Raw genomic sequence first — 25,346 nt, 5'->3', positions numbered from 1 at the left:
CTAGAAGGCATATTGTCTTTATCCTCTAATTTCTGAGGGTTTTTTCCTGTTAACCTGATATATTCCTATAAGCAATATAATCCCTTGGGTTATGAATGCACACTTCAATGTTAGATAGACCAAGGATCATATTCCACATAAAAGACGATAGATATTCAGCAATTAGCCTCTAAGTGCCCCATATGCTCATCTGAAAAATGGGTAGATTAATAAATAAACTGTAGAGGTTCCATAAACATTAAAAAAACTTGTTAAGGATTAGAATTATTCTGTATTTTTATTCTATTGTGTTTTCATATCTACTCATTCTTTAGAATAAGTTTGGTATCATGCCTAGAGATTCTAGGCAAATTCACCCAACAAATGCAACAGATATAGGCAGTCATCTAATAGCCAGGTAATCAAAAGCTGTACCAATTTAAGTAATCAATTAATCCATTCATGCAATCATTTCCTCTTTATTCCTTCAAAGAAATTGTATAGGAGTGCTGGAGAATCAATGCTGAAAGAAAGATTGCTTCAGGAGCTAGCAGCTAAAGATGGAGACAGGCTCTACACGCACAAAAAAGAAGCAATTAGAAAGAAACATGAGACCTGCTATTTTGGAGATATGAAGGGAAGATTATTGAAATTCAACAGAGAAAGCCTCTTACTAGGCTTTATTGAAATCAGGAAAGTTTCACAAATGAAATAATGAAGACTCATACTTGAGATATGAGGATGCTATATAAATAAGGTCTGGTCTCACTGGAAATGTTAACTTTTACTAGGATTATTTGTATCTAGGCTGGTATCTTAAAGCCTACATATCCTTATTCCAGAGTACTTACACTGTAAATAAAATACAAAGCTTTTGAAATCATGCACCTATGAATTCAACTGAATGATTTAATTGTTTTGACTTTAATTTTTACCTGCTTGGGAAAGTGTGGTACAAGAATATTTTTTTCCAAAAAATCCTATTCTGCATATTATTCCCTAAATTTCAACATCTTTTCAATTGTGAACCATTTCTGATATCTTTATTTTGATATCTTTATTTTCTCTATCAACCCACCTTCTTTTTAAAAAGTTGTATTTCAGTTTTCTTTTCCTTAACTGTGAACTCTTTTTTCCTTTAAATTCAGAGTGAGAAGTTCACATGGGAGAGCATGTACAGACACTCACACACCACACAGACACATACACTACACAGACATGCATGTGGAAGAACACGCTCTATCCACCATCACAGCTGTCACGAAACACAGGGACTTTAATACAGACTTTGCTGCTCATCCTTTAGTTGTCTGCCAGGTTGCTGCTGTATTTCATTCTTAACAAAGCACTTAGAACTGTTGGTTTGGGACTCTTCTTTCCGTGGTTAATTTTCAAAGCTATCAGTGCTGGAAACTGTAGAAAATCTGTGCTTGTCCCTTCTGCCTTGTCCTATGAATGGGCATGTGAGGACACCTGTTAATTTTGGATGTGGGGAGGGAGAGAGGTACAGAGAAAGAAATTAAATCACATTGCAGCGCAAACTGGCTTTGGTAGTCTTTTAATATGTAGGTGTCATCTTTACCCGGCTTTAGGTCTGTTAGTCAATTCAGTGGAGCCATTTGGGTATAGCTTTCACTCCTCCCAGAGGATCTTAGGGACAGGGCTGCCTGATAGTAAGATATATTGGCTGTTGAGTCCATTTGCCTGGGTTCATATACAGACTCCATTGCTCATCAGCTAAGTTAATTTTGTGACCCATGAGCCTTTTCTTGACTCACTTTTCTTATTGCTAAAAGAGGGTACACGAAACATACAATACATGCATTAGGTTTTTTTTAATAAGTTTTTTTATTGTGAAAATGCCATACAGAGGGGTTACAGTTACATGAGCAAAGTAATGTGTACATTTCTTATCAAACATTGTTGCCTCCTCCTTTGTTTTTCCCCTACCATCCCTGCCCTCCCATCTCCACTATATCCCCCCCCCACCAAAGTTATAAAGTTTGTTTTTTGACATAGTATCTTATACATCTCATTGTTTCAATGGGTCCACCTGTATCCCTATTTAAACAATTTGTTTTGTCCCTTCCCTTCCCCAAATTATACCAACATAAAATACAGTGAAAACAGGGGTTATACCATAGTTTGTTGGGATGATTAAATGAGATAATATGAAAGAGTGCTTAGTGTGGATTCAGTGCCACTTTTGTGGCACAGAAGTGACAGAAGACAAGCCACAATAATAGCTTGTTCCAATTTTAGTTTCATCAGAAATTTGGTATTTGGTGGAGAAAGCACTGATGAGTCTCAGCAAGATTTTTTTTTCCTTCCAAGTAACTCACATTCTTTCTGGAATTTGTTTTGACCTCTCCTCTGACTTTTCCCTAAAGACCCATCTCTAACCACCACTGACCTTCACCCACTGCCCTGCTCCCATTCCAGAACATGGGAGTCACTCTGTGGCTTCTGTTTGCACACCAGGATTCTGATGCAGAGATCTCATGGCCTAAAAGCTGATCCAGGTTGGGATAAAAACCCCTGCTTAGAAGTCATTTCTCAGTGCACACGTCCAGTCAAGCTCTCAGTGCTAAATTCAATTCTGTAATTATCTCCCATTCTTTATAGTTTATGGATCCTTTTGTTCAGTGTTTATATTGCACAGTTGGGAAATCACCTCGGATCATTTTTCTTTTTTCTTTCTCAAAACCACAGAGATTTCTCCTGTGCAGGCCATTGGCACACCTGATAGATGCTTGTTCTCAGTGGTTTGAGAGGATTTAGGTGGAATTTCCATACCAGTGCTAAAGATAGCCTTAGCAACACCAAAGAGGTCCTTGTGAAATATGTGATTAGCACGTACCACAGGAATTAATAATTCTCAGGCCACTGTCTTGAGTTGTAACCACATTGTTTTTGCAGGGAAATTGCTCAATTCACACACACACACACACACACACACACACACACACACACACACAGACACACACAGGACATGAAGAGCTGCATTCTAATCAGAGAATGCACTTCATTTAAAATTCATATCCCAACATGTACTTAGATATGCATGTGCTAAGTCACTCGTGAGTGACAAATTATGGTAATTTCCTTGATAATTTGATCCTCATTCCATTCTCCAATTCCTGAAAGTCTAAATGAGTACAAAGAAAGAATGCCATCTCTAAAAATAGCTTTAAATATATTTCCCCCAGAGTCAAGAATAGATTTTTTTAAAGAAATGTAATAATGATTCAGACGTATCATTCACTACCAAATATATGTTATCATCAGACATTAGATGAACTTTCTTTGTAGTTTTCTTCCATTAAACAGTAACTTTAAAGCCACCCTGCTAGCTTGCTAGATTTTAGTAGGTCAGCATACACACCAAAAGTGTATTAAGGTGGACTGTTCTCTGTATTGATTTTCCATGGATCTGAGAAGGACTCCGGGCAATTGTCTGCGAAGGGGGCGGGAGGCCCATACATGATCCAGGTCATGCGCATCTAGCCAATTTGTAAGACGATCCCACCGCCCAAAGCCTTCAGCAGTCCTTAGCATAGGGGCACACTCATGCATTCCTGTCAAGTCATCTTGTGAAAGCCTGCCTGCTTCCAGCTTGGCTTGGATGTGCAACCTTAATAAAACTCACTGAGGTCTGGGAGAAAATAGCAGATCTGCAGCAGATAGGGTAGAGGAAAGGGGCTAGAATATGTACACGCAGCTGACTCGGGCAGGCTCTACGCGGCTGCTGCACGGTTACACAGAGAGGAAACAATAAATCTCAGCGACTATGCAATAAATATCTCAAGTTTTAACGAAGGAAACTCTCATTACAGTGAAATAAAAAGAAATTATACGTTTATGTAACATTTTAGAACAAAGCTAACAAATGGCTAGTTTCCTATGATTCTTCTTCCAACGTTTGCTTTGAGGAGGCAAAACAAAACAAAACAACAACCACCAGTCAAACAAGCAAGCAGTTTTACCTGAAATAAAGAGCTAGTGTAAAGGTCAGAAGAGAAGGCGCGAGTTTTGCGGGAGAGGCACGGAAGGCGAGCGCGGTGGCTGTACCATGACAGTTTTCCTTTCCTTTGCTTTCTTCGCGGCGATTCTGACTCACATAGGGTGCAGCAACCAGCGCCGAAGTCCAGAGAACAGTGGGAGAAGATACAACCGGATTCAACATGGGCAATGCGCCTACACTTTCATTCTTCCAGAACACGACGGGAACTGTCGGGAGAGTACCACGGACCAGTACAACACCAATGCTCTGCAGAGAGATGCTCCGCACGTGGACACGGATTTTTCTTCCCAGAAACTTCAACATCTGGAGCATGTGATGGAAAATTATACTCAGTGGTTGCAAAAAGTAAGTGATTGCTTTCAGTTTCTAATTGCACGGGAACTTGGCTTTACTTCCACACCCCCCCCCCCCTGCTTTCTCACTCTGCAGGGGACTTGAAAGAGTTCCTGGGGAGGGGGGGGGCAGACGTTGGTTGGAACTTTTGTGTGTTTACCTTTTGCTCCTGGGAGGCAGTGTTTGCAAATGCAACCCTCCCCCCCACCTCTGACTTTCTGGGTAAGTCAAGGTTTCCGGGCTTGTGTAAGTCTATGAAATGTATGTATGTATAGTGGTCCTTCATTTGCACGTTTTATGACAGCTCTAACCCTTAAAAGTGTTTTCCAGTACACTGTCTGTCAAAACTCAACTTGAAAGCAAGCAAGCATGCACCTTTTGAGTAAGTTGATAAAATCAAACAAATGAAAAAAAGGTAATATTCAGTTACGATCCAAGTGATTTTATAGCAAAAAAAAAGTTACACACCTAGAATGGGAAATCACAAAAAATGTTCCCCCCCCCAACCTTTAGTAAAGGTAGGATAAAGATTTTTAAAAGTTTTATGATATTTGGTTGGAGAGATTATACATATAAACGAGGAAGCTGTTAATTACATAGAGTAGTAGAATAGCAGAGGACTTTTTTTTTGTTTTATCTATCATATATTTCTTCTGTTCTTGTGACAAAAAAAAACTCAAGGAGATAAATGTTAATGTGCCATTGTCAGGAAAGGCTTGTCTACCCAGAATCAGAGTGTCAGAGTGGAAAGTGAGCCGGTGGCTGCTCATGAAGTGCACCTGCAGATTTGGGCTGAAAACATTTTCTGCATAGATTTCTACTGGAACTCCTTCACTGCACTGCTTCCAGAAACAGTGCCATCTGTGAGTCTCAGTTTCCAGATGAATGTTAATGTGTACTAGGTATTTTTTTGTAATCCTAATTTTGAAAACTCAGAACTCATTATTTAGTTATCAACTTAACCACCAAAAGTTTTTCTTGAACTCTACTCATAATATGATAGTTTCTGAAGCTCATTTTCTCTTTGCTCCATTCAGTTGTATAATAAGTAATAAATGCATTTCATTGGCTGTGTCACTAGAAGGGTGGCAGTGTCTCCATGTGTTTCTCCTCAGGACCTTTCCTAAGCTATGTGGTGTATTTAGAAGACAATCCGGTTTCTTGAAGGTAGTCTGTTAACACAGCAAGCCTTGTAAGAGGATAAAAGATAGGCAAAAGACAAATGCTCTTTTTTGTTCCTGTCTGGTCACACTTGGGTTGGTGCCTGCTGAATCACGCCCAGTTATAGCTATTCTACTTTTGTCCACTAGGGACTGAACTAAGATCACTGTTACTTTGACACATTAACTAGGACTTGGTGGTTCTAAGTTTCCAAACTTGGAATTGCACTTTACTACAGGTGGAATAACAATAGGTAGGCAAAGAATAGAAAACAAACAGAATTCTTCAGTCTTTTGATAATTGTAGCTTAATTTTAAGGCACTATCACAGCAGTAGTTCACAATAGAGTAATGGGGTATCTAGTTTCTCTTTGGCAAATTTTATTTCCACAGTAAAGAAATGAATTTTATCAAATGGCTTGTCATTATTCTCACTATTCCATCCATGTGATTTTACTGAGAATTCAATCATGAGAAATCAGCCTAGATTCCTCCAGGGAGATACAAGGAGAGGAATTTAGGCCTACACTTTAAATGAACTATTTTAGCAAAACTGTAGTGTTTTATTTGTTCAAAGCATACAATCAACATTGTGATGTAATCATAGTAATGCATATGTAATTATTTAGCAGTGACAAGGTAAATACATAATTCAGCTGAGCTCAAATCATGTATACATTTCATATGTTAATTTATCTTTGAAATAAGCTTGATTCTTGTTTGTATTGTTCTTGGTCAGTGATTATGGCATAGCTTTCAGATTATAGCCATGCATAACCAGTAAATTGTTCTTCAGTCATATCAACCCTTGCAAGAATAAATCAAGCTGAATAGATGTTGAAAATTGTCCCAGTTGGTGTGAGTCAGAGCAGTTTGGCTTGACTATTGTCTGCTTAAATTTGCATATCTTTTGTCATTGTTAATCTGATTGGTTGGAGGATCAAGAAACCAAATAAATGCATTCATGAAAGCACTTGCTTTTATAAGTTTCCCTTAATTGAAGGTTTTCTTCACTGGGAGTTCTAAATTTCATATAATATATTTATTTTGAGTATTCAAATGGACATATTTTAACTAGAACTGTTTAGAATATTTGCTTCTGCAACTTGAACTGTTTCTATTTTGATTCAATAGCATTTGCTATTGGGTAAGAAGTAATGAACTGCAGAAGTTAATACTATCAGTGTGTGTAAGTGAAATTAATCCATCCATTTGTTCAATGAGATAATTAATCAAAACATGATGATAAGTATGCAGCTCTTAGAATTTCTGTCTAGACAGTTTTGCTGCAGGGTAAATGTACATTATCAATGCAAGATGAAAATAAGTGTAATTTAAATTCTCCTATATGAACACTGGTTAAGTAGATTTTTTTAATAAATATTCTTTTAATGGTATTGGCCTTTACTAGAACTTCATGAGATTTATGCTCTTAAAAATTTTTACTCCAAATCTTCTGGTCTTGAAACTGAACAGGATAAGAAGCAAGGTATTCCAGGAAGCAGAAGACTTATTGGTCACTATAAGTAATGGAATTGTTGGGACCCGATCTCTTGACATGATGAATTAAATTTTAAAAGTTGAACTTCCCATGATAACTTATTGGTTAACATGAAGTAGGTTGTTACACTATCTTGACTTGTCTGATAAAGAAAAACAGGGTAACTAATATGCTCAACATCACAGTTTTATTGTGTGAATCATGTGGGTATGTGTCTATGATAAAGCCCTTTTCAGAATTACTAGCAAGCAAACATACCAAATACCTGAGAATGACTACACATGTGGTTACATGACAATAAATACAAATGGCCTTTGTGTTCTCTCCTTTCTACCTTCCTACGACAGAGAAAGGTATTGACTAACATCCTTGTCCTCTCCTACATGAGCTATTATTTTCTCCTCTCCATTATTAAAAAGTTTGTAAAAATGCATATTTAAAATATTCATATGTAAATCATATGGTATTCCATGATTTGAACAACCTTAGAAAGTCTGTTTAGCTTTTACCAAGTATTTTGCTGGCTGGTGATGGCACAATAAAAACCAGAGAGGATACTCTTAAATTTTTTATAAGTGGAGATGTCCTCAATGAAATAAATAGAGAATTAATGGTTTTAATCATTTATCTATAATTTTGATTAGAATACACATATACACACATACACACATATTATGATTTATGCCCAGAGTTGCCAAGAAAAGTTAGTGGAAATAATTTCATTTAAGTAGGGTAATGGAAAGGTCCCCAACAACTTGATCTGGAAAATACAAAGGAAGAACCTAAGAATCTACATTAACTTTTCATCCAATAAGTAGTATGTTTGCTTGTTACATTTTAGAATCAAGAGATTCAAGAAGAAGAAAAAACAAAACAATAACAATAACAACAACAACAACAACAACAAAAATAGGAGCTAGGCAACTGAAGCTATCTAACAAAGCCTTAGGGAAGGATTTCCCTTCTGTCTCCATTGATGAATTTGGGGTTTTAGAGGATGTTTTAGTAGATGCTTTTCCATGTGTGATGTTGGTCTTCTTAGCCCTGGATCTAACATTTCATTTGGAACCATCTTTCATATGAAATAATTGGTTTATCATAATTGGGAAGAATATGAAGATTTCTTTCCTTAAATCTTATAGTTTCTCATTGTACAAGAATAAAATCCACATACCTTACCATAAGGACTTCTATGATGCTCCCTGTCTCTGTCTCTGTCTCTGTCTCTGTCTCTGTCTCTGTCTGTCTGTCTCTCTCTCTCTCTCTCTCTCTCTCTGGCCTGAACATTTACCACCTTCAAAGGACATTCCTGACACTCAAATGGCATTACCTTTCTTGTGATTTCTCCAAGAAGCAAGCTCATTCCTGCCTCAGGCACTTTAAAAGCTATTTACTCAGCTCAGAAAAATTCTTTCTCCAGCTATTAGCATGGATGGCGCCTTCTCACAACTGAGGTCTTCATTGAGTGGGAAGTCTTCTCAGAAAGTTCTGGCATCATTGCCTGCCACTTGCCCACTCTGCCAAGTGACTTGATAATATGTTGTACTGCTCAATTGCTTCATGGCATTTACTGCTTTGTGACAATATATTACTTATTGTTTGTCATAGTATTTATTCTGCCCCCCTCCTATTAACAACGTGAACTGCTAGAGCAGGGGCTTTGTCTATCTCATTGGTGCTATGTGCCTCATACCTGGAGGCATTTATAACATACAGTGGAATAGTGGGACCACAAAAAATATCTGTTGATTGAGTGTATATTGTACAAGGTTGAAACCATGTGTGTATTAGTTACTCATTTTTGTTGATTACTTTCTTTATTCTTTTGGCTACAGAATGAGTATTTTGGAACAGGCTAAAATGTAAATGCCAGAGGACACAGTTGGGCCTCTGTATCTGCAGGTTCTACTTCCATCAATTCAACCAACACATACAGAGTTTGGTATTATTATTCCCTGAATAATATGGTATGACAACTATTTATATGGCATTTGCATTTAATTAGTTATGATCATCTAAAGATTGTTTAATATATAAGGTAGGATGTGTGAAGGTAATATGTAAATTCATCTTATATAAAGGACCTGAACATTCACAGATTTGTGGTGACCCAAGTGTATAGGGAATATCCTAGAATTGATCCATCCAAATACACCAAAACATGACAAATTTTAAATGTCCCAGAAGAGATTAGCTATAAAGATAAAAAAGTTCAACAATATTCCATATATTTTCCTTTCGATATGTAACATGGCAATTTATGATTAATACTCTGGGTTTCCATTCTCTGTATCTAGTCAGTAAAATAATTGACCTTTGGCCAAATCTTGCCTGTCACCGGAGTTTGTAAATAAAGTTTTATTGGGACAGAACCACAATTATGTATTTACTTGTCCTCTATTACTATCTTTTTCCCTATAAGAACAGACTTGGGGTTTGCAATGGAGACCAAATGGGAAAATCTGACTATTTCCCAAAACAGTTAATGACTCTTGCTCTCTATCACACGTGGAATTAGTGTATTAATATTAGGACCACTAAGATAAACTGTGAGATTGGTTGTGTGGGAAAAACATTGTCCTCCAGGAGGCCCAGTAAGCTTCAGGTCCATGCCAGTTGGCTGAGAGCCTGACTAAGCCATTTCTTGGCTTGGAGTCTGGCATGCTGTGTGGCGAGATTTTTAGAGCAGTATAGACAGGGGAATTTCATGTCTTTTCTTCTCCCTGCCTCTCATCACTTGATCAGAGAAGTAATCCCATTACAGATACATGTAAACAGAGAAAAACACCTGATTAATAATGCAGAACTATAGCTGCTGAATAAAAGAGTCTGAGCTATAGGGCCCCTCATTTTGTAGATTGTTTCATTTTGTTGTGTGACATTAGTGAAAATGCTTGACCATAGACCAGTGGCATTCTGCATTCTTAGCAAAGAGTCTTCAACACAGCCTCTTGCATTCCATGTATTTGGAAACCTTTCTCCCTCCACTATATTTGCTAAGCAAGAAGTGTAGGTGATGAGAGGGAGGAGAAAACAGTGGATGACTCAGTGATCAAATATGGGGCATTATTAGCCCCTGTACTCTAACTGCTAATTTAGGAAGTGTAGTTTCATTTTTCCATGACCTCTGTGTAGACACATGAGCAGCATTTCGCTAGACCTTGTCATGTACCTTTTCTTGCCCCTCCCCACCACAAGCTATGTTGTGTCATTTGCTCTGATGCATAACACTAATTACATTCTGAGTCACCCTCCACTTTTGTTCCAATACAAGATTATCTTTTGCAGTGAAGTTGGGAAATTCCAAACCCCCTTTGGTTTAAGCCCCATAGTCTGTGGGAGGGAAGACCTCTTAGCATTTAAACCTTTTTACAATGTGTACAAAAGATGTGCCCCTCTGCTACCAAAGAGTTTCTAAAGAATGAAGCACTCCATGAATTATTTGGAAGTTGTTTACATGTTGGGTCTGTACCTGAATACTCTTCTCTAATTCTTACATAGAATCTGTCACTTCTAATATTAGAAGTGAGAGGTTTTCAGGCTTGTTTGGCCTTGGTTATAAACCCAAATATTCTGAATTTGAAACAAATAAAAGTGATGTCCTATTGTACCTAATAATGTCATTGATAATGCATTCCAATCATTGCAGAATATTACTATTTTTAGTAAATAAAAAGCGAGATAACTGTTGTATTCACATTACACTAGATGACTCTCTAGATCATTTTCTACAGGTGTACATCAGAATGCATTGCTTAAATTTGTGTTGAATTACTGAAAGATGGTGCAAATTAGTGCAAACATCAAGATGTATATGAAATAAGTCAGCAGCTGAAATATGAATGAAATAGAATAACTGAATTCCTTGAATCATCAGTAATATAAACATGCAAGCCACCCAACTTCTGGCATCAAATAGGTAAACATATACATTTCTATAGAATTCTGAGGATAATTTTGAAATATAATGTATCTTAAAGTTTAATGACACATGGCTTAATTCGCTAGGAAGGAGTGCCCTTTATAGGCTTTATTTCTGATGATGCACAAGTTAGAACACTGGACTCTAAAAATATTGCAGATTTTCCATTTCCTGAAAATAATTAAGTCTCTTAAAGTCCCAAATTACATTTCCCGTCTAAACTGTTAAAGATAGTTCCAGGATCTTGTAAAACATTTTAACATTATTCTTGCCTTTGCTATTAATATACAGCTGACTAGATTGAAGTCCAATGGGTATTTATTGAGGCTCAAGAACTGCTGAGCCCAGCAGTTCCTGGTATCTACCTTTTCTTAATTGTACAGAAAAAATATGCAGGGAATTATGTCCTTATGACTAATGTCACCAGTCTTACTTCTTTTCTTTTTTTATTTGCTTCTTTCTTCCTTTCTTTTCTTTTTTTTTTTTTTTTACTTTATTTCATTTTATTGGGGAGAGGGAGGATACTGGGGTTTGAGTAAACAGATGCTCAATTATTTGAACCATGTCCCCAAGCCATTTACTTGATTTCTTAATAATAAGAATGGGCTACCAGATGACAGTGGGTTTTTAAACAATATTTATTGAGGGGCTGGGAAGGTGGCTCAGTGGTAGAGTGATTGCCTTGCATGCAGGAGCCCTGAGTTTGATTCCTCAGCACCACATAAGCAGAAAAAAAAAAGGAAGTGGTGCTGTGGCTCAAGTGGTAGAATGCTAGCCTTGTGCTGAAGAGCTGAGGGACAGCGCCCAGGCCCAGAGTTCAGGCCCCACAACCATCAAAAAAAAAAAATAATAATAATTGAAAGAATGTATATATTTATTTAGTAAACTGAATTCAGTATTTAACAAGTTGAAATGTGTTTAATATTTTTAATAGATGAGCTGATAAATTTTAAAAATTGTGCTGCTGGGAGGAATTTTGTGTAAGTCTTAGGAATATAGAACTTAAAGAAAGGACTAGGCAGAAGCTTCCTGTGTCATCCCAAAGCAAGTGATGGGTCTAGAACAGATCTAGAATGAGGTCCTGCCCAGGACCCACTCCACTGTGTATTTCCCAGAGGTGTTCCTCAGGGGACCCTCTTGTACCAAGTAATATAGCTTCAAATAGACCACATTAGCACTTAAGAGAATGAAAGAGAGGGAGGTAAGTTACTCATCCACCCAAATTCACTGGTGGGCTGGTCTTCAAAAAATGTTGCACTAGGTGGGGTGTCAGTGGCTCACACCTGTAATCCTAGCTATTCAGGAGGCTGAGATCTGAGGATCACAGTTCAAAGCCAGCCCTGGCAAGGAAGTCAGTGAGACTCTTATCTCTTAACCGCTAGCAAAAAGGAAGTGGTGCTGTGGCTCCAGTGGTAGAGCACGCCCCATGAGCTGAAGAGCTGAGGGACTGCACCCAGGCTCAGAGTTCAAGCTCCATGACTGACAAAACAAAACAAAACAACAACAACAAATGTTGAGCCAGATACCATGGCTCATGCCTGTAACCCTAGCTACTCAGGAGGCTGCGATCTAAGGATCACAGGTCAAACCTGCCTGGGCAGGAAAGTCCGTGAGACTCTTACATCCAATAAACTACTTAGAAATAGGCGAAAGTGGTGCTGTGGCCCAAGTGGTAAAGCTTGCCTTGAGCACGAAGAGGCTCAGAGACAACACCCATACCCTTAGTTCAAGCCCCAGGACCACCAAAAAAAAAAAAAAAAGTTGAGGAAAAGTTGAGATCTACTTCTATTTAGCATCAGAATAACAAATTCACAGTTAATCCAGGAGCAGGGTGTATAATTTAACCTAATTCCTAAATCATCATTTATATACTTTATGTTTAATTTAGGAATATGTAGTGATTGATGATTGCCCAATATTGCAATTTTCACTTTAGAAAGAGTTCCTTGTTAAGCTAGCCAAAGATAATGGGAAGTAGGCTTCTTGATATTTTCAAATCTTTTTTCCTGGCATGTTAAATTGATTTAGCTAACCTTTGTTTTAAATTCTAAGTACATGACACTTACTAGGGACAAGACTCTAAGGACTGCCATTTTCTTGGATGGTTAGTATTGTAATGTGGTAGTATTGTAGATTTTGTTTTAATTCTTGTTGGGAAGATTAATTTTGTTACAACTAGAGAAAATAGTCTCTGAGTCTAGTTTCCCATACACACCTAAGCCCTGGACCACAAATTGCAGAAGGAGAACAATCACATGAGTTTGGTACCACTAATTCTATTAGCTTTGCGGGCTTTCCCCCTTTCTTCAGTACATGAATAATGCAAGGATATTTGATATACCAATGGAGAGAAGTTCCCACTCTCCAGCTTTAGCATGGATCTATTATCAATTTCTCACAATAAGCAATCTAGGAGATTCTTTTTTTCTGACCTACAGTGGCTTGACTTTTTTCCACACCCCACTTAGCAGTTTGTACATGGGGACTTGTGAGACTTTAAGTCCAGGAAAAAAAAGAGAAAGAGAGGCAGTTGTCAGAACTGGAAAACAAAATGATTCAAAGAGAGTTTTCCTGCTGTGTAATCCTTTTCATTTCTCTTGTTTCCTCTGCTATTGTTTTAAATAAAGTGTCATGAGAGCCTCAGCCTACCAGCCAGGAAGGGGGAGCACTGGGAGGAGGATAGGTGAGAGGCAGACAAATGATGAGCAAGAGCAGGGGCTCTTCTGTTAATGGGCTGGGGAGGGGGCGGGGCCACAGCAATGTCAGGACTGCTCCTGGGACAGCAGTGTGATCACGGGACTTTACAATGCAGGCAGGAGTCATGGAGCTAAGCAGGAACAAAGGCCAAGCTTCCTGTTAGCCAGTTACCTAATCAAATATGCACTGTGTTTTAGGTGGTCTGCAGGGTTCTGGGAGGAGGGCAGGATGAATCCATGACAGTCCCTGCCACTGAAAATCCTAAACCCATTGAAATAGAATGCATTCCTATGTCAAATTTAAAGACCGTATGGGGATGCTATACCTAGCGTCAGACTCTGGATTTGCATTCCGACAGCATCACTTTTTTTTTTTTTTTTAAATTTTATTTGAGAACATACTGTACAGAGGGGTTACAATTACATGGGCAGGATAATGCATACATTTCTTACCAAGCATTGCAGCCTCCTCCTTTGTTTACCCTTCACCTCCCTTCCCAGCCTCCCCCCTCCCCCCCCCACCCAATCATACCCCCCTCCCCCCCCACACCGACATTGTAAAGCTGGTTTTGACATGACATTTTGTACTTCTCATTGTTGCAACAGGTCCACCTGAATCCTTAAACGACTTGTTTGTCCCCATCTCCTCCACATGTTATACTGACATCAAATATAGTGAAAGCGGGGGTTACACTGTGGGGGAGGGACATACAAAGCAACAAAGAAATAATCTTATAAATGCGTTAGAAACACATGCATGAAAGAAACGAAAACATTAAAATACATATATAAGGATTCATTTTCCTAACATCACATCAGCATCACTTTTTTACTGCGTTACCTTGGGCAAGTTTCTTTACTTCCCTGTGCCTCAATTTGCAATACTGAGGCAATAATAGGGCAGGTTTATTGTGAAATAGAAGTATAATTGACATAATTTACTACCCCCAAATTGCTAAGTACATATTAAATATTATTTGGGGCCGTCCTGGATTGGAATTAGTTAGGAGCGCTTTCAACAATTTGAACACTTTTTCTAGACCCTTAGAAGAAATTTACGAGTACTAATTTATTGAATACTTTTGCAGGCCAATATGAGGTAGATAGTATAATCATTGCTTTATTTGACAAAGAGGGAAACTGAGGCACAAAGAGAGGGAGTTACTTTTCTAGGCTTCCACTGTGGCTACCTAGCAAAGCCAATACCCCACCCAAGGCATTCTGACTCCATGAATTCTGCTGTTAATCAGCCATGGAATTAGATCTAGGGACTTTAGCCTTGTCTTCTCTTGTCAATTTATACACCATGAGTCTGTCATTCAAAAGCTTTTGCAGTCATCTCTGTGTTTAATCCCTTAATTCTTTCATACTAAATGAGTTTCCCCTTTCTCAAGTTCTGTTTTTAGCTAGCCATTTGTCCCCACCCCAGCTCTAAATCCCCATGGTTAAATTGGCTGTGGCAGCCGGTTTTTTTTCCCCCTGCCTAGTGAAGTACAATAGTGGATCCTCCCTGCCCTTCCACAGGTCTGTTGACAGACTAGGCAATCCCATGTCGGCAGAGTCTTTTGTGTGTCTCTGTAGAACCACCATCATCCAGAAGTTATAGAGCTTAACTGAATCTATTTATCTAAAAATTCCTAACACCCCCCCCCCCCACCACGCAGGCTTACGATTGCTTTACATGGAGTGAAGCTGTCCATTTTAAACATCTACTCAAGTTAATGACCTCTCTCTTGGATTTCTCTGTAGACATCATGTTTGGAAAAGCAGGAACACATTCTGGAACTTAAAATATTGTTTGCATGCACTTTCTTTTGTAGGTCCCGCAGAGAGTTGTAAAAATGAGAAGAAATGCCTTGTTTCTTTAGGCAAAGCCCTCTTATCTCACTTCCTATTTCATTTATCATTGTCTCTACTAATTAAACTATTTCTGGTATTTTGATCTAAAGCCAAGAACACTACTGCTTACTGACAATGTTGACAGATGTTTCTTCTTCTGATCTTGAGTGTCTGACCATTCAGAGGCTGTGGCTGTGAGGGCTTTGCCTCCATGGCTTATGGGCATCAACTGAAGGAGATGAGAAGACTCATGGCTGCACTGACTGCTCAGGTCCCTTCAACCCATTCTTCTTTATGGAATCTCAAAGAGGAGATACAGCAACACCAGGTGGTGACAAAACAAAATTCAGTTATACTTTTTTTTCTTTTTAAACACTTGCTTGACCCCAACTCTCTGTTGAATGCTGAGTGTTACCATGTGAGGCAGGTTGGCATTTTAAGTGTGCAGATGGACTAGGATGTCTATGTGAATAGATGCATGCTTCAAAGCCCAAGATATCTGGAGGCTACTATTTGGCTAGTGAAATATAATGGTGTTGTTGAATATTAGATACCCTTTTCTATTTATCAGGAAACTATTCAATCAGATTATTCCTTTACCCTTTCATCATTTCATCTTTCCGTATTGTATTTGCTACATTTCTTGCTTTTGGAAGAGGTAGCTAATCATATTTTTGCAGCTTGCACTTTATGGGACACATGACTGCAGTTTGATTTCATTTTATTTATATAATATCTTATTTTCTGCCAGTGAATTTGCTATTGTTTTGTGTGTGAATAAGTAATTTTATTTGTAAAGAAGAGAATGGTTACTGGAAGCTGTCACAAAAAGTATAATTTAATATTCTAAGAAATATGTTTAGTAATAATCAGTAAGACTATAGATAAGTAAAAGCATTTTATGCACAGTAAATATTACCAAATACATTTTATGAATATGAAAATTAAGGGCCATTGAGATCAAATAGTGTTTGTTAGATTCACATTTAGATGCAGGTGCAAAATTTGAATGACATTCTGAGGGTTAAAATCTGCAGCTATTTGTTATTCTTGCTCATTTGGATCTTATCTTCATGAATTAAATTTTGAATGGTGGAGAGCAGGGAATATTTTTACATGAATAATAATTTCTTGTAAACTTTTTGAAATAAATATATAATAGCCTTTATCAATCAGAATCATTTTCCATAAGCTTTTATAAGGAAGCTGTTATTTTTATAGTTCCATAGTATTCTTCCTTTTCTAGAATTTTTTTCCTATTTAAATAAATAATTCATTGCTATTTCCACATTTTTTCTCAGAAAATGAATTACTTAGACAAATCATCTCAAGTTGACATGAGTATACAAATAAAGATAATAATTTAAATATTTTATCTACATTTTTATTAGAAAAAATACATTGTAGTGATAGATTTTATTTCTTTTAATTAAAGAGTAAATAGGAATAAACATAGTTAATAGAAGATATCCTTTAATATTTCCATATTATAATTAAGGTCATGTTTGCGGGTTGTTTTTTTGGGGGGTAGAAGGGCATCATTCTTGGCCTTTACAAAGATTATGAGACATATGTGTTTTGATGTAGAAGTGTTCATGTTGTAGAAGTAATTCCTGAACTCAGAAAAAAAGAACAGAAAATTAATAAAGACTTCTAAAAGTGAAACTATCAATATGGCTTACTGACAGTCAAGATAAACTAATTAATTTAAGAGACCTTTCTCAAATAGCTGATTAAAGCTGACAGTATAAGTTGTTATCCCACACTCAACCTTTCACAAAGAAATCACTTAGCTGAGAATAGAATATATACAAGAGCCAAGAAGTCTATGTCAGGGAGACGGGGAAATTTGTATCTTGAGACCATTATGTTTCTTATGGGACCAAAGCCTATGGACTTTGAGTACACAAATCAAACTTGTATAATATGTGAGGCAAAAGGTCACTATAGAAATGAATTATCTTGAGCATAAATTATCTCTCTATATTCATACCCTACTATTTTGCAAGGATTTCCCTTGATTCTAATTTTGAAAAGCATGGCCTAAAAGATACCATAAACAACTTAGCCATAGAGACTGTATATTTTTACTTAAACAATTTTTTATATGTGGCTCTTGAGGATTGAACTCAGGACCTAGGCACTGAGATTTTGTGCTCAAGGCAGGTACTCTCCCACTTGAGCCACAGCTCCCTTCTAGCTTTTTTCAGTGCTTAATTGGATATCAGAGTCTCATAGATTTTCCTGTCTCAGTTGGCTTTGAACAACAATCTTCAGATCTTCGCCTCCTGAATAGCTAAGATTACAGGTGTGAGCCACCAGCACCTGGCCTGAGCCACCAGTGCCTGACCTATTTTTACAGTTTTATGTTTCAAATAATTTACCAGATACTTTGAGAATCTCTCTTCTGTCACATAAAAAGTAACCCCATGTGGAAAAGAAGCTTATCATGTGCTCAATTCTTCACTAACTCTGGGCATTTGAAAAATCAATGGCAAGGAAGTGACTTTTTATCAGTAATACTCACAGTGACATTTCTCCACTCATTGGGTGGGAGTGTATTACATTTCTGAAAAATTCTGTGTAGATTTTTAAATGTAGAACCTAAATATACCTGTCATTTCTGAGTACAGTAATGACACAAAGAAAATGCAGTTTTTTTAATTTATCAAGGTAGAAAGAACATATAGAATATGCGACTAGAAGTTAATGGTGTCCCATATTTTCCAGATAGTTATAGTAACACCCTGTTCTGTCACCCTCTCATAAAATACCTCCCTTACCTTGGATCATCTGGTTTCATTTCATTTATTATGACCTTCCTATTGAAAGGCCTGAGTTTCCATACATACTTTGGGGCTCCTATGTTGTTGGAAGCCAGAGCTAGGGCCATGTTTAGGTGCTCTGGTTAGCAAGTCACCATATTTGACTAGTGTCTAGATGTGTGCATAAATGAGCCTTCAACAGATTCTAATCACCAGTCATTAAGTGTCCTCTAGATTTAGAGTCAAATCTGTGGACCTACTCCCATTCTACTTTTCCTGAAACTGTCATCTGTAAAGTCTGTGAGCCCAATGCATATAATCAAATTAATTGTTTTAAGAAGCAATGAGTTGAGCCAACAGTAGTGACTGACTGGTCACCATGTTCTCAGGCTTAACATGAAAGGCTTACTACAGTACCCATCACTATGCCAATCCTTGAAGATCAATGCACTCCCTAGTTCTGCCTTCTAGAAGCTGGTGTTCTAATAGCCTGTGGCATTGTTAGCATGATGTGTTGATTCATAATCTAATTGTATATTCCATTCTCTACTGTTATTTCAGTTTAATCTAAAGTTAGCAAGATTCACTAGCTGTGACTTGAAGATAGCATGCTATTTTTTTGTTCCTTTGAGTAAGAATTTCTTTTTGTCAGTAAAAATGTTTCTACCTTCCAAGTAGTATTGGTAAAAAGGCTCCAAGAACTCTGGGTAGTTCAGAATTCCTTAAAACCAAAATGATATACTATACATAGGTTATGTAAGTCTTCATGCTTACCCATTTTATGATCTTTCTGGTTATTTAACAATTATGAAAAAGCTCAGAGAATTCAGATTTTGAAACTGTAGTCATGAAACTATTTTATTACTCTACACTACTTAACCTGTCATGTTTAGCTATAAGCTTAAATCCAGATGTTCACGAGAGCTGTTCCTGAGCATGGCTGACTGGTAGTCTCCCAAATGTAAAATGAGTTAGCAGCATCTGTTCAATTCCCAGTGGTTTGGAATTCCTGCAGTAAAATCTATACCAGATTCTCCCCTTCCTAACTAATGAGGCTGAATCTGGACTTAAATGAAACAGGTATAGGAACATTCTTTAAATGTATGAGGTGTTTTTGTTCATTGCATATTGATTGAAACTTTTTGAAAAATAGCATATGAGCTAATACAAAAAAAGAATTTTTATATTCTTCAAGTAACCCAACTTCTGGGAACTCATTGTCAAGGAAAATAATTCAACAGAGGGGGGGAACAATTTAGGCAATCATATTTTTTACAGCTATTATAACAGAAGCTTTGAAAGAGATAAATGGATAGACAGGTATAAACCAAGTCCTATAACTCTTTCTTAGGCAGTAGAATTCCATACAGAAGACGTTTGAAACCTACTGTCAAATTTTTATTAGAGACAGACATAAGCAGTAATCATGGTGAGTAAATGGGTTTAAATGCTATAGTTGTAATATGGAAGGATGAATGAATGACTCAAAGCTGGGAGAATAATTTGCACAGCCATGACACTCTCTTAAAGTAATAGGAGACAGGAAAACAAATGAAAGAACGAGGAATACGAGTCATCAGGTAACAAGTAGCTTCCACGAGTAGAATTGTAATTAATTTGGCTAACTAATTCAGATGTCTCTATTGAAGATCATACTAAGAGATTAGAACTGGGGACATATAAGAGTGGTTTACTTAGGTAATAGATACCATGAAAATGCAAAAAACAATTTTTTTTACGTTTTTTTGTCATAGAGAACTGGTAACTTCAGGTAGTTTTCATAATAGTTCCCAATATTGTGTAAGGTGTTATTGACTCAATCCCATCATTCTAAATGAGAAGAGAAAAGAATAATCTTAGGCTGCTTTAAAGCTTATTAACTCAAATAAAGAGCTCTTTTATGTCTCCATATCTTTGTATATCCCATGCATTTGCAGATTTTATAATATAAAATATATTATGGAAACTGGTAAAATTACTAACTGAGGTTTAGATAAAAAAATCTAAATTATTCTTACTTGTCCATTAGGCAAGACATGTGCTAAACTGTTCTCTTGGTATTATATACACATGATTCATATATAGAAATTTTTGTTTTACATATATCAATATATATTAACATATATAGCCTACATCAGCAAATGATTTTATCCTTTAAAATCTGTCTGATTCTTGCAATTTAAATGTATGCCACAGGAAAAAATATAAAGATTCTTGGTTTTATTTTGAAAATAAAGACAGTAAGCATTTCAATGAAGAATCATTTAAAAACAAATAATCTAACCAGAGAAGCCATAAAATGAATTAGGTGATATTCACTGGCCAATATGTCTCATGTGTCTCTTTTTCTTTTAAATAACACAAGTCTAATTCTGTGTTTCCAACTGGCTCATTACACATTTGTGAGCATATGTGTTCTGCAGTAACTGTGGCATGTTCTTCAGCACTTACCAAGTGGGACCATGCCTTAGAATGTATTTTGTGACTTTATAGAGCACAAAGAGATTCCTGGTTAATATTAGAAAGATGCATGCCCTTGTAATTCTGCAAGCTTCAGATAAAATATGTGAATAAAAATCTGGTTCTATGAAAACATGATCCCACGTTTGCCATGCAAAAATAACAGTCTTATAACATGGACCATGTGGATGTTTGAACAGACACATATTTATGTGCAGACATAACAAGCATTCATTGGGAAATTCACATCTCTCAAGAATGCACACTCTTCTTAAGTTCTCATCACTTATATCAGGTAATTTTTTTTTAATTTGTCAGTTGTGGGGCTTGAACTCTGGGCCTGGGCACTCTCCCTGAGCATTTCAGCTCAAGGCAAGCACTCTGCCTCAGCACCACTTTTGGTTTTGGAGATAAGAGTCTCACGGACTTTTCCTGCCAGGCCTGGCTTGGAACCAGGATTCTCAAATCTCAACCTCTTGAGTAGCTAGGATTACAGGTGTGAGCCACCAGCACCCAGCTATATCAGGTAATTTTATTCAGGCCAATAACCATAATCCCTTGAGAGCTAGAGACTTCAGGTCACATAATTACCAGCGCTTGTAGTACTGAGGATGGGGAAGCCACTTATATTCTTTATGATGGAAACATAAGTGGAGCAAAACAAGAAAACGCCAACTAGTTTTCTTTAGCAAAACATTGAATGAAAACACTTGCCAGGCTTCCTTCTCTTGTTACATGGAAAGTCATTTTATAAGGCAAAAAATCTCTTTGTAGATGTTGTGCTAACCTGTTTGTATGAATGTGTGTAGTTTTATTTTCATCACATGAGGGATTGTTAATTGTGAAGCAAGCAAGACGATTTCAAACTTCTTTTTTTTCTTTATTATTATTTTATTTTACATTGTTTTTATTATTATCTTTAAGTAGTTGTACAAAATACTTGCCATTTAACAGAGCAGCTTATGAATGTAATGCATCTTGATCAATGCCACCCATCTCTTCCCAGTCAACCTCTTCTCTCACTCTTCTTAATTTTGTAAGCTATATATTGGCTTCTTGACCTCTCTTCTACTCTTCATTCATCTCCCCTTTCTCCCTTGGTCCCACCCCATCCCTATCAAGTGCCTGTTTCCTGTTGTTTATTTTGTTGAACTTTAACTTTACCCTTGTAACTGATTACACTATTTGAAATATCCCTTGATTCTACCATATTTCAGTTACTAAATTTGTATATACTTCATACCATGCAATATATTTACTTATAACTTTATAGACTAAGTCTAGATTCCACATATAAGGGTAAGCATGCAACATTGTCTCTGGGCCTGACTTGCCTCACTTAGCATGATTTTTTCCAGGTCTTTCCATTTCTTTACAAATGGTAGAATATTCTTTCTAATGAGTGTGTCAAATTCCACTGTGTATATATACCACATTTTTTTCTTGATCTAGTCATCCACTGAGGGCCATCTAGACTTCAAATATCCTCACCCATGAAATTAAAATAGTTTATGTAGCTGCTTTGCTCACAAGGAAGTGGAGTATAACTTCTACTTTCTTAAGTATAAACTGGACCTTTTCACTTTATTCTAGAGAACACTGTCATTAATAGGGAAAATTTTTCTTCCCTGAGAAATATGACAAACAGCACCCTAAGCCAGATGTGATTTCAGTATCAGCAATGACAAGTTATACTGATGATGTGCCTGCTTATCAAATGTTAATGTGAACAGCATCCAATGTCTTTCTTCTCCTGTGGTCTCTTTCTCAGAAACCATAGCCACAGTCTAATTTTGAACAAACCATCAGAAGAATCTCAAGCTAGAAACATTCTAGAAAACCTCTGACAAGCACTCCTCAAAAATGTTCAGGCCATAAAACAAAGATACACTCCCTGAGAAAGCGTGATACGTGATGGTGATCCCTGGCTTGGATCTTGGATGAAAAAAGGTATTAAGTAAAAAAATCAGAAAACCTGAGAACGATGGGCTTTTGTCACTGAAATGAATGAATGAATAAACAAACAAACAAACATGCAAATAGACCCCAGTAAAATGTTTCCTGTCTTGAATTTTATAGACCACAGGCTGGGAGTGTGGCTTAGTGGTAGAGTGCTTGCCTAGCATGTATGAAGCCCTGGGTTCGATTCCTCTGTATCACATGAAGAGAAAAGGCCACAAATGGCACTGTGGCTTAAGTGAAAAGAGCAAAAGCTCAGGGACAGTGCCCAGACCTTGAGTTCAAGCCCCAGGACCCTCAAAAACAATCATGATAATAATGTCTTTTTTACGAAGAGATATACACTTACTCTCTGTGTAATAGGAACAACTTCTCTTAATGAGAATCTGAGAACAATTCAGTTTTAGAATGCTTGTTCTTGATGTTGAGTTATTTGGAAAAGAAAAGACTTGTAAAATAATGGATTTGATTTATTAGATCCAGAATTTCTTTTGAAATCATCTTAAGGCAAAAAAAAGTTTTCTTACCTGCCATAAAATCTTGACATACTTCTTAATATTTATGGGTGGCATAGTAGTTATATGTGAGAAAGTTTGTACTCTAATTTTTAGAGGGAGAGGGACAGGCAGTGTGATGGAGGGAGATCGATTGGAAATACAGTGTAAAATACAATATAAATACAGTGAGGATATAATAATTTCCCCTCCTGTACAAATACTAGCGGATAAGTAAAAAATAGGGCAAGAAACATGGCTGTTATTCCACCAGTTCTACAAGTGCTAGTCCTTGAGTTTAAATCCCAGTAACATCAAAATTAAAAAGAAAAGAAGATAGAGTAAGCTTACACTTTCAGCAGCAAGGAACACTGTGGTTATATAATAATGAATTCTCCAGGTTTCTGAGGCTGTACTAGGTTCAAAATGATGTGTTTTATTACTCACCTTCAATAATGCATTGCAAAAAAAGGTAAATTTATGAACAACACATACTTAACATTAGATAACATTTATGAATGTCTTTCTTCCATTCTTTTGAGGTGTCAGGCTTAAAAACTGAGTAACGAAGCTCAATATTTACTTTTCCTTTCACAAAACATTAATTTTTCATCTCTCATTAAAGGACTACACTTTTTGCTAGAACAAGAAATCGGAATTATAACTTCATTTTATTGAAGTATTTACAGTAAAACAAAACGTCCACCAACATTTTTAGTACATTACATCAGATCTGTAAGGCATTTGGTTTGTTACTGTGGGTAGTTTTGACGCCTTTTTCCTGTAACTGCTGTATTGAATAGATTGTATACAGACCAATTTTGGAATATTTCTGCTTGTTTTAGCCTTTAGAGAGTGGTTAAAGGCAATATTCAAGCAAGATGGCAAAATCTGCATCATGTTATCCTTTTGTATGCCTCTTGAAAGGGTATTTTTAAGATGTGGTATGGCATTGTTGTCCATATTGCTTGATGTCAAATCTTATTGCTTGGTAATTCCTGACAAACCTGTTGTGTGTTAGCTAAAAGCTTATGAAGTACAATTTGAAATACCAAAAATCTGGCTTAACTATTTTTTTAAATAAGTAGATTTCAGTGGTAAAACTGCATAAACTAGGGAAGAAAAACATTCTAGATTTTGGCCAACTGAAGACTGGTTTGTGGGCTATGTCTACTGTCTTCCTTAGTTTTTCAGAGATGACATAATTAGTAGCACTGTTTTCCAATGATTCTGCATGAAAGAGCTTCGGGAAGATTTTCTTTTTGCTTAATTAAATATATCTAGATTTTACATGAATGAATGTAAAACCTTGCTTAAAAATATTTGTTCTCAAATTTGTATTCATTATTCTTATTCATTGAATATTTATTGAATGGTTACCATGTGTACAAGTATTTGCAAAAAAAACATGGAGACAAAATGAACAAAAAATGTTACAATTCATCCATGATGTGAAATCCAGCAAAGAATAGGATATTAAGTAAGTAGCCACACAGGTAAATATAAGTTAATAGATTACTAAAAATGAAATATGAAAATAAAAACATAAAAGAAAGGATTGGACTTGGTCAGGATGAAGTTTGTGCAGCTACTGAAAATATACCTTAACAATGATTAGTTCATGTTGTCCTTAATTTGAGCTCTAAATATTAGCAACTAATATTTAGAAGTTGTTCATACTGGTCATAACAACTGTAACACATTATTGATACTACAAATTATTGGGGGGGGGGAGAGAACAGAAAAAGAATGAAATGAATGAGGCCAGCTATATCCCATACTTGGTATCATGTTTATGAAAGGGAAACCCTGGAATTTTGTGGTCCAACCCCACCATGTGACACATTCTTGCTCTGTGTCCTACCAGTTTTATTACTGCTGTGTCATGCATATAAATTATAGTCCCACTTGAATTTGACTCTCAATCAACAGGAACTGGGAGGAAATTGGTTATGTATGAATTGTCCAAAGTTCCCATTTGCATAGGGAACATGCTCTTATAAATTCTTTATCTTGATTTTTACTGGATGAATTCCATTCATTTACAAAAGGACTCTTGTAATATTTGAGGAGTTTCTATCTGAGGGAAGATGTGTGTTTAAGAAACCATAATGAACTCTGATTTCTCATTGCCACACTTTGGCTGAAATTTTCTCTCTATTGTGGTATGAACATATTTTCAGAAATAATTTGTTAGAGGCTCATTCCATGTCC

At 36.7% G+C, this 25,346-nt stretch overlaps 1 protein-coding gene across 2 annotated transcripts in view; it reads left to right on the top strand.

The window, feature by feature from the left end:
• Positions 1-4,051: 4,051 nt before the first annotated feature.
• Angpt1 (angiopoietin 1) overlaps positions 4,052-25,346 on the top strand; it is a 221,506-nt gene continuing 200,211 nt past the window's right edge. For both annotated transcript variants that reach the window (XM_069991256.1, XM_069991255.1), the window contains exon 1: positions 4,052-4,348. In XM_069991256.1, the coding sequence (XP_069847357.1) occupies positions 4,052-4,348 (297 nt within the window). The remainder of the gene's footprint in view (positions 4,349-25,346) is intronic.

Source organism: Dipodomys merriami, unplaced genomic scaffold, assembly GCF_024711535.1.
Source record: "Dipodomys merriami isolate MVZ:Mamm:240054 unplaced genomic scaffold, mDipMer1.0.p SCAF_4, whole genome shotgun sequence".
Lineage (NCBI taxonomy): Eukaryota > Metazoa > Chordata > Mammalia > Rodentia > Heteromyidae > Dipodomys > Dipodomys merriami.
Note: the sequence above shows the minus strand (reverse complement) of the source record. Positions and strands in the feature narration are given on the sequence as shown.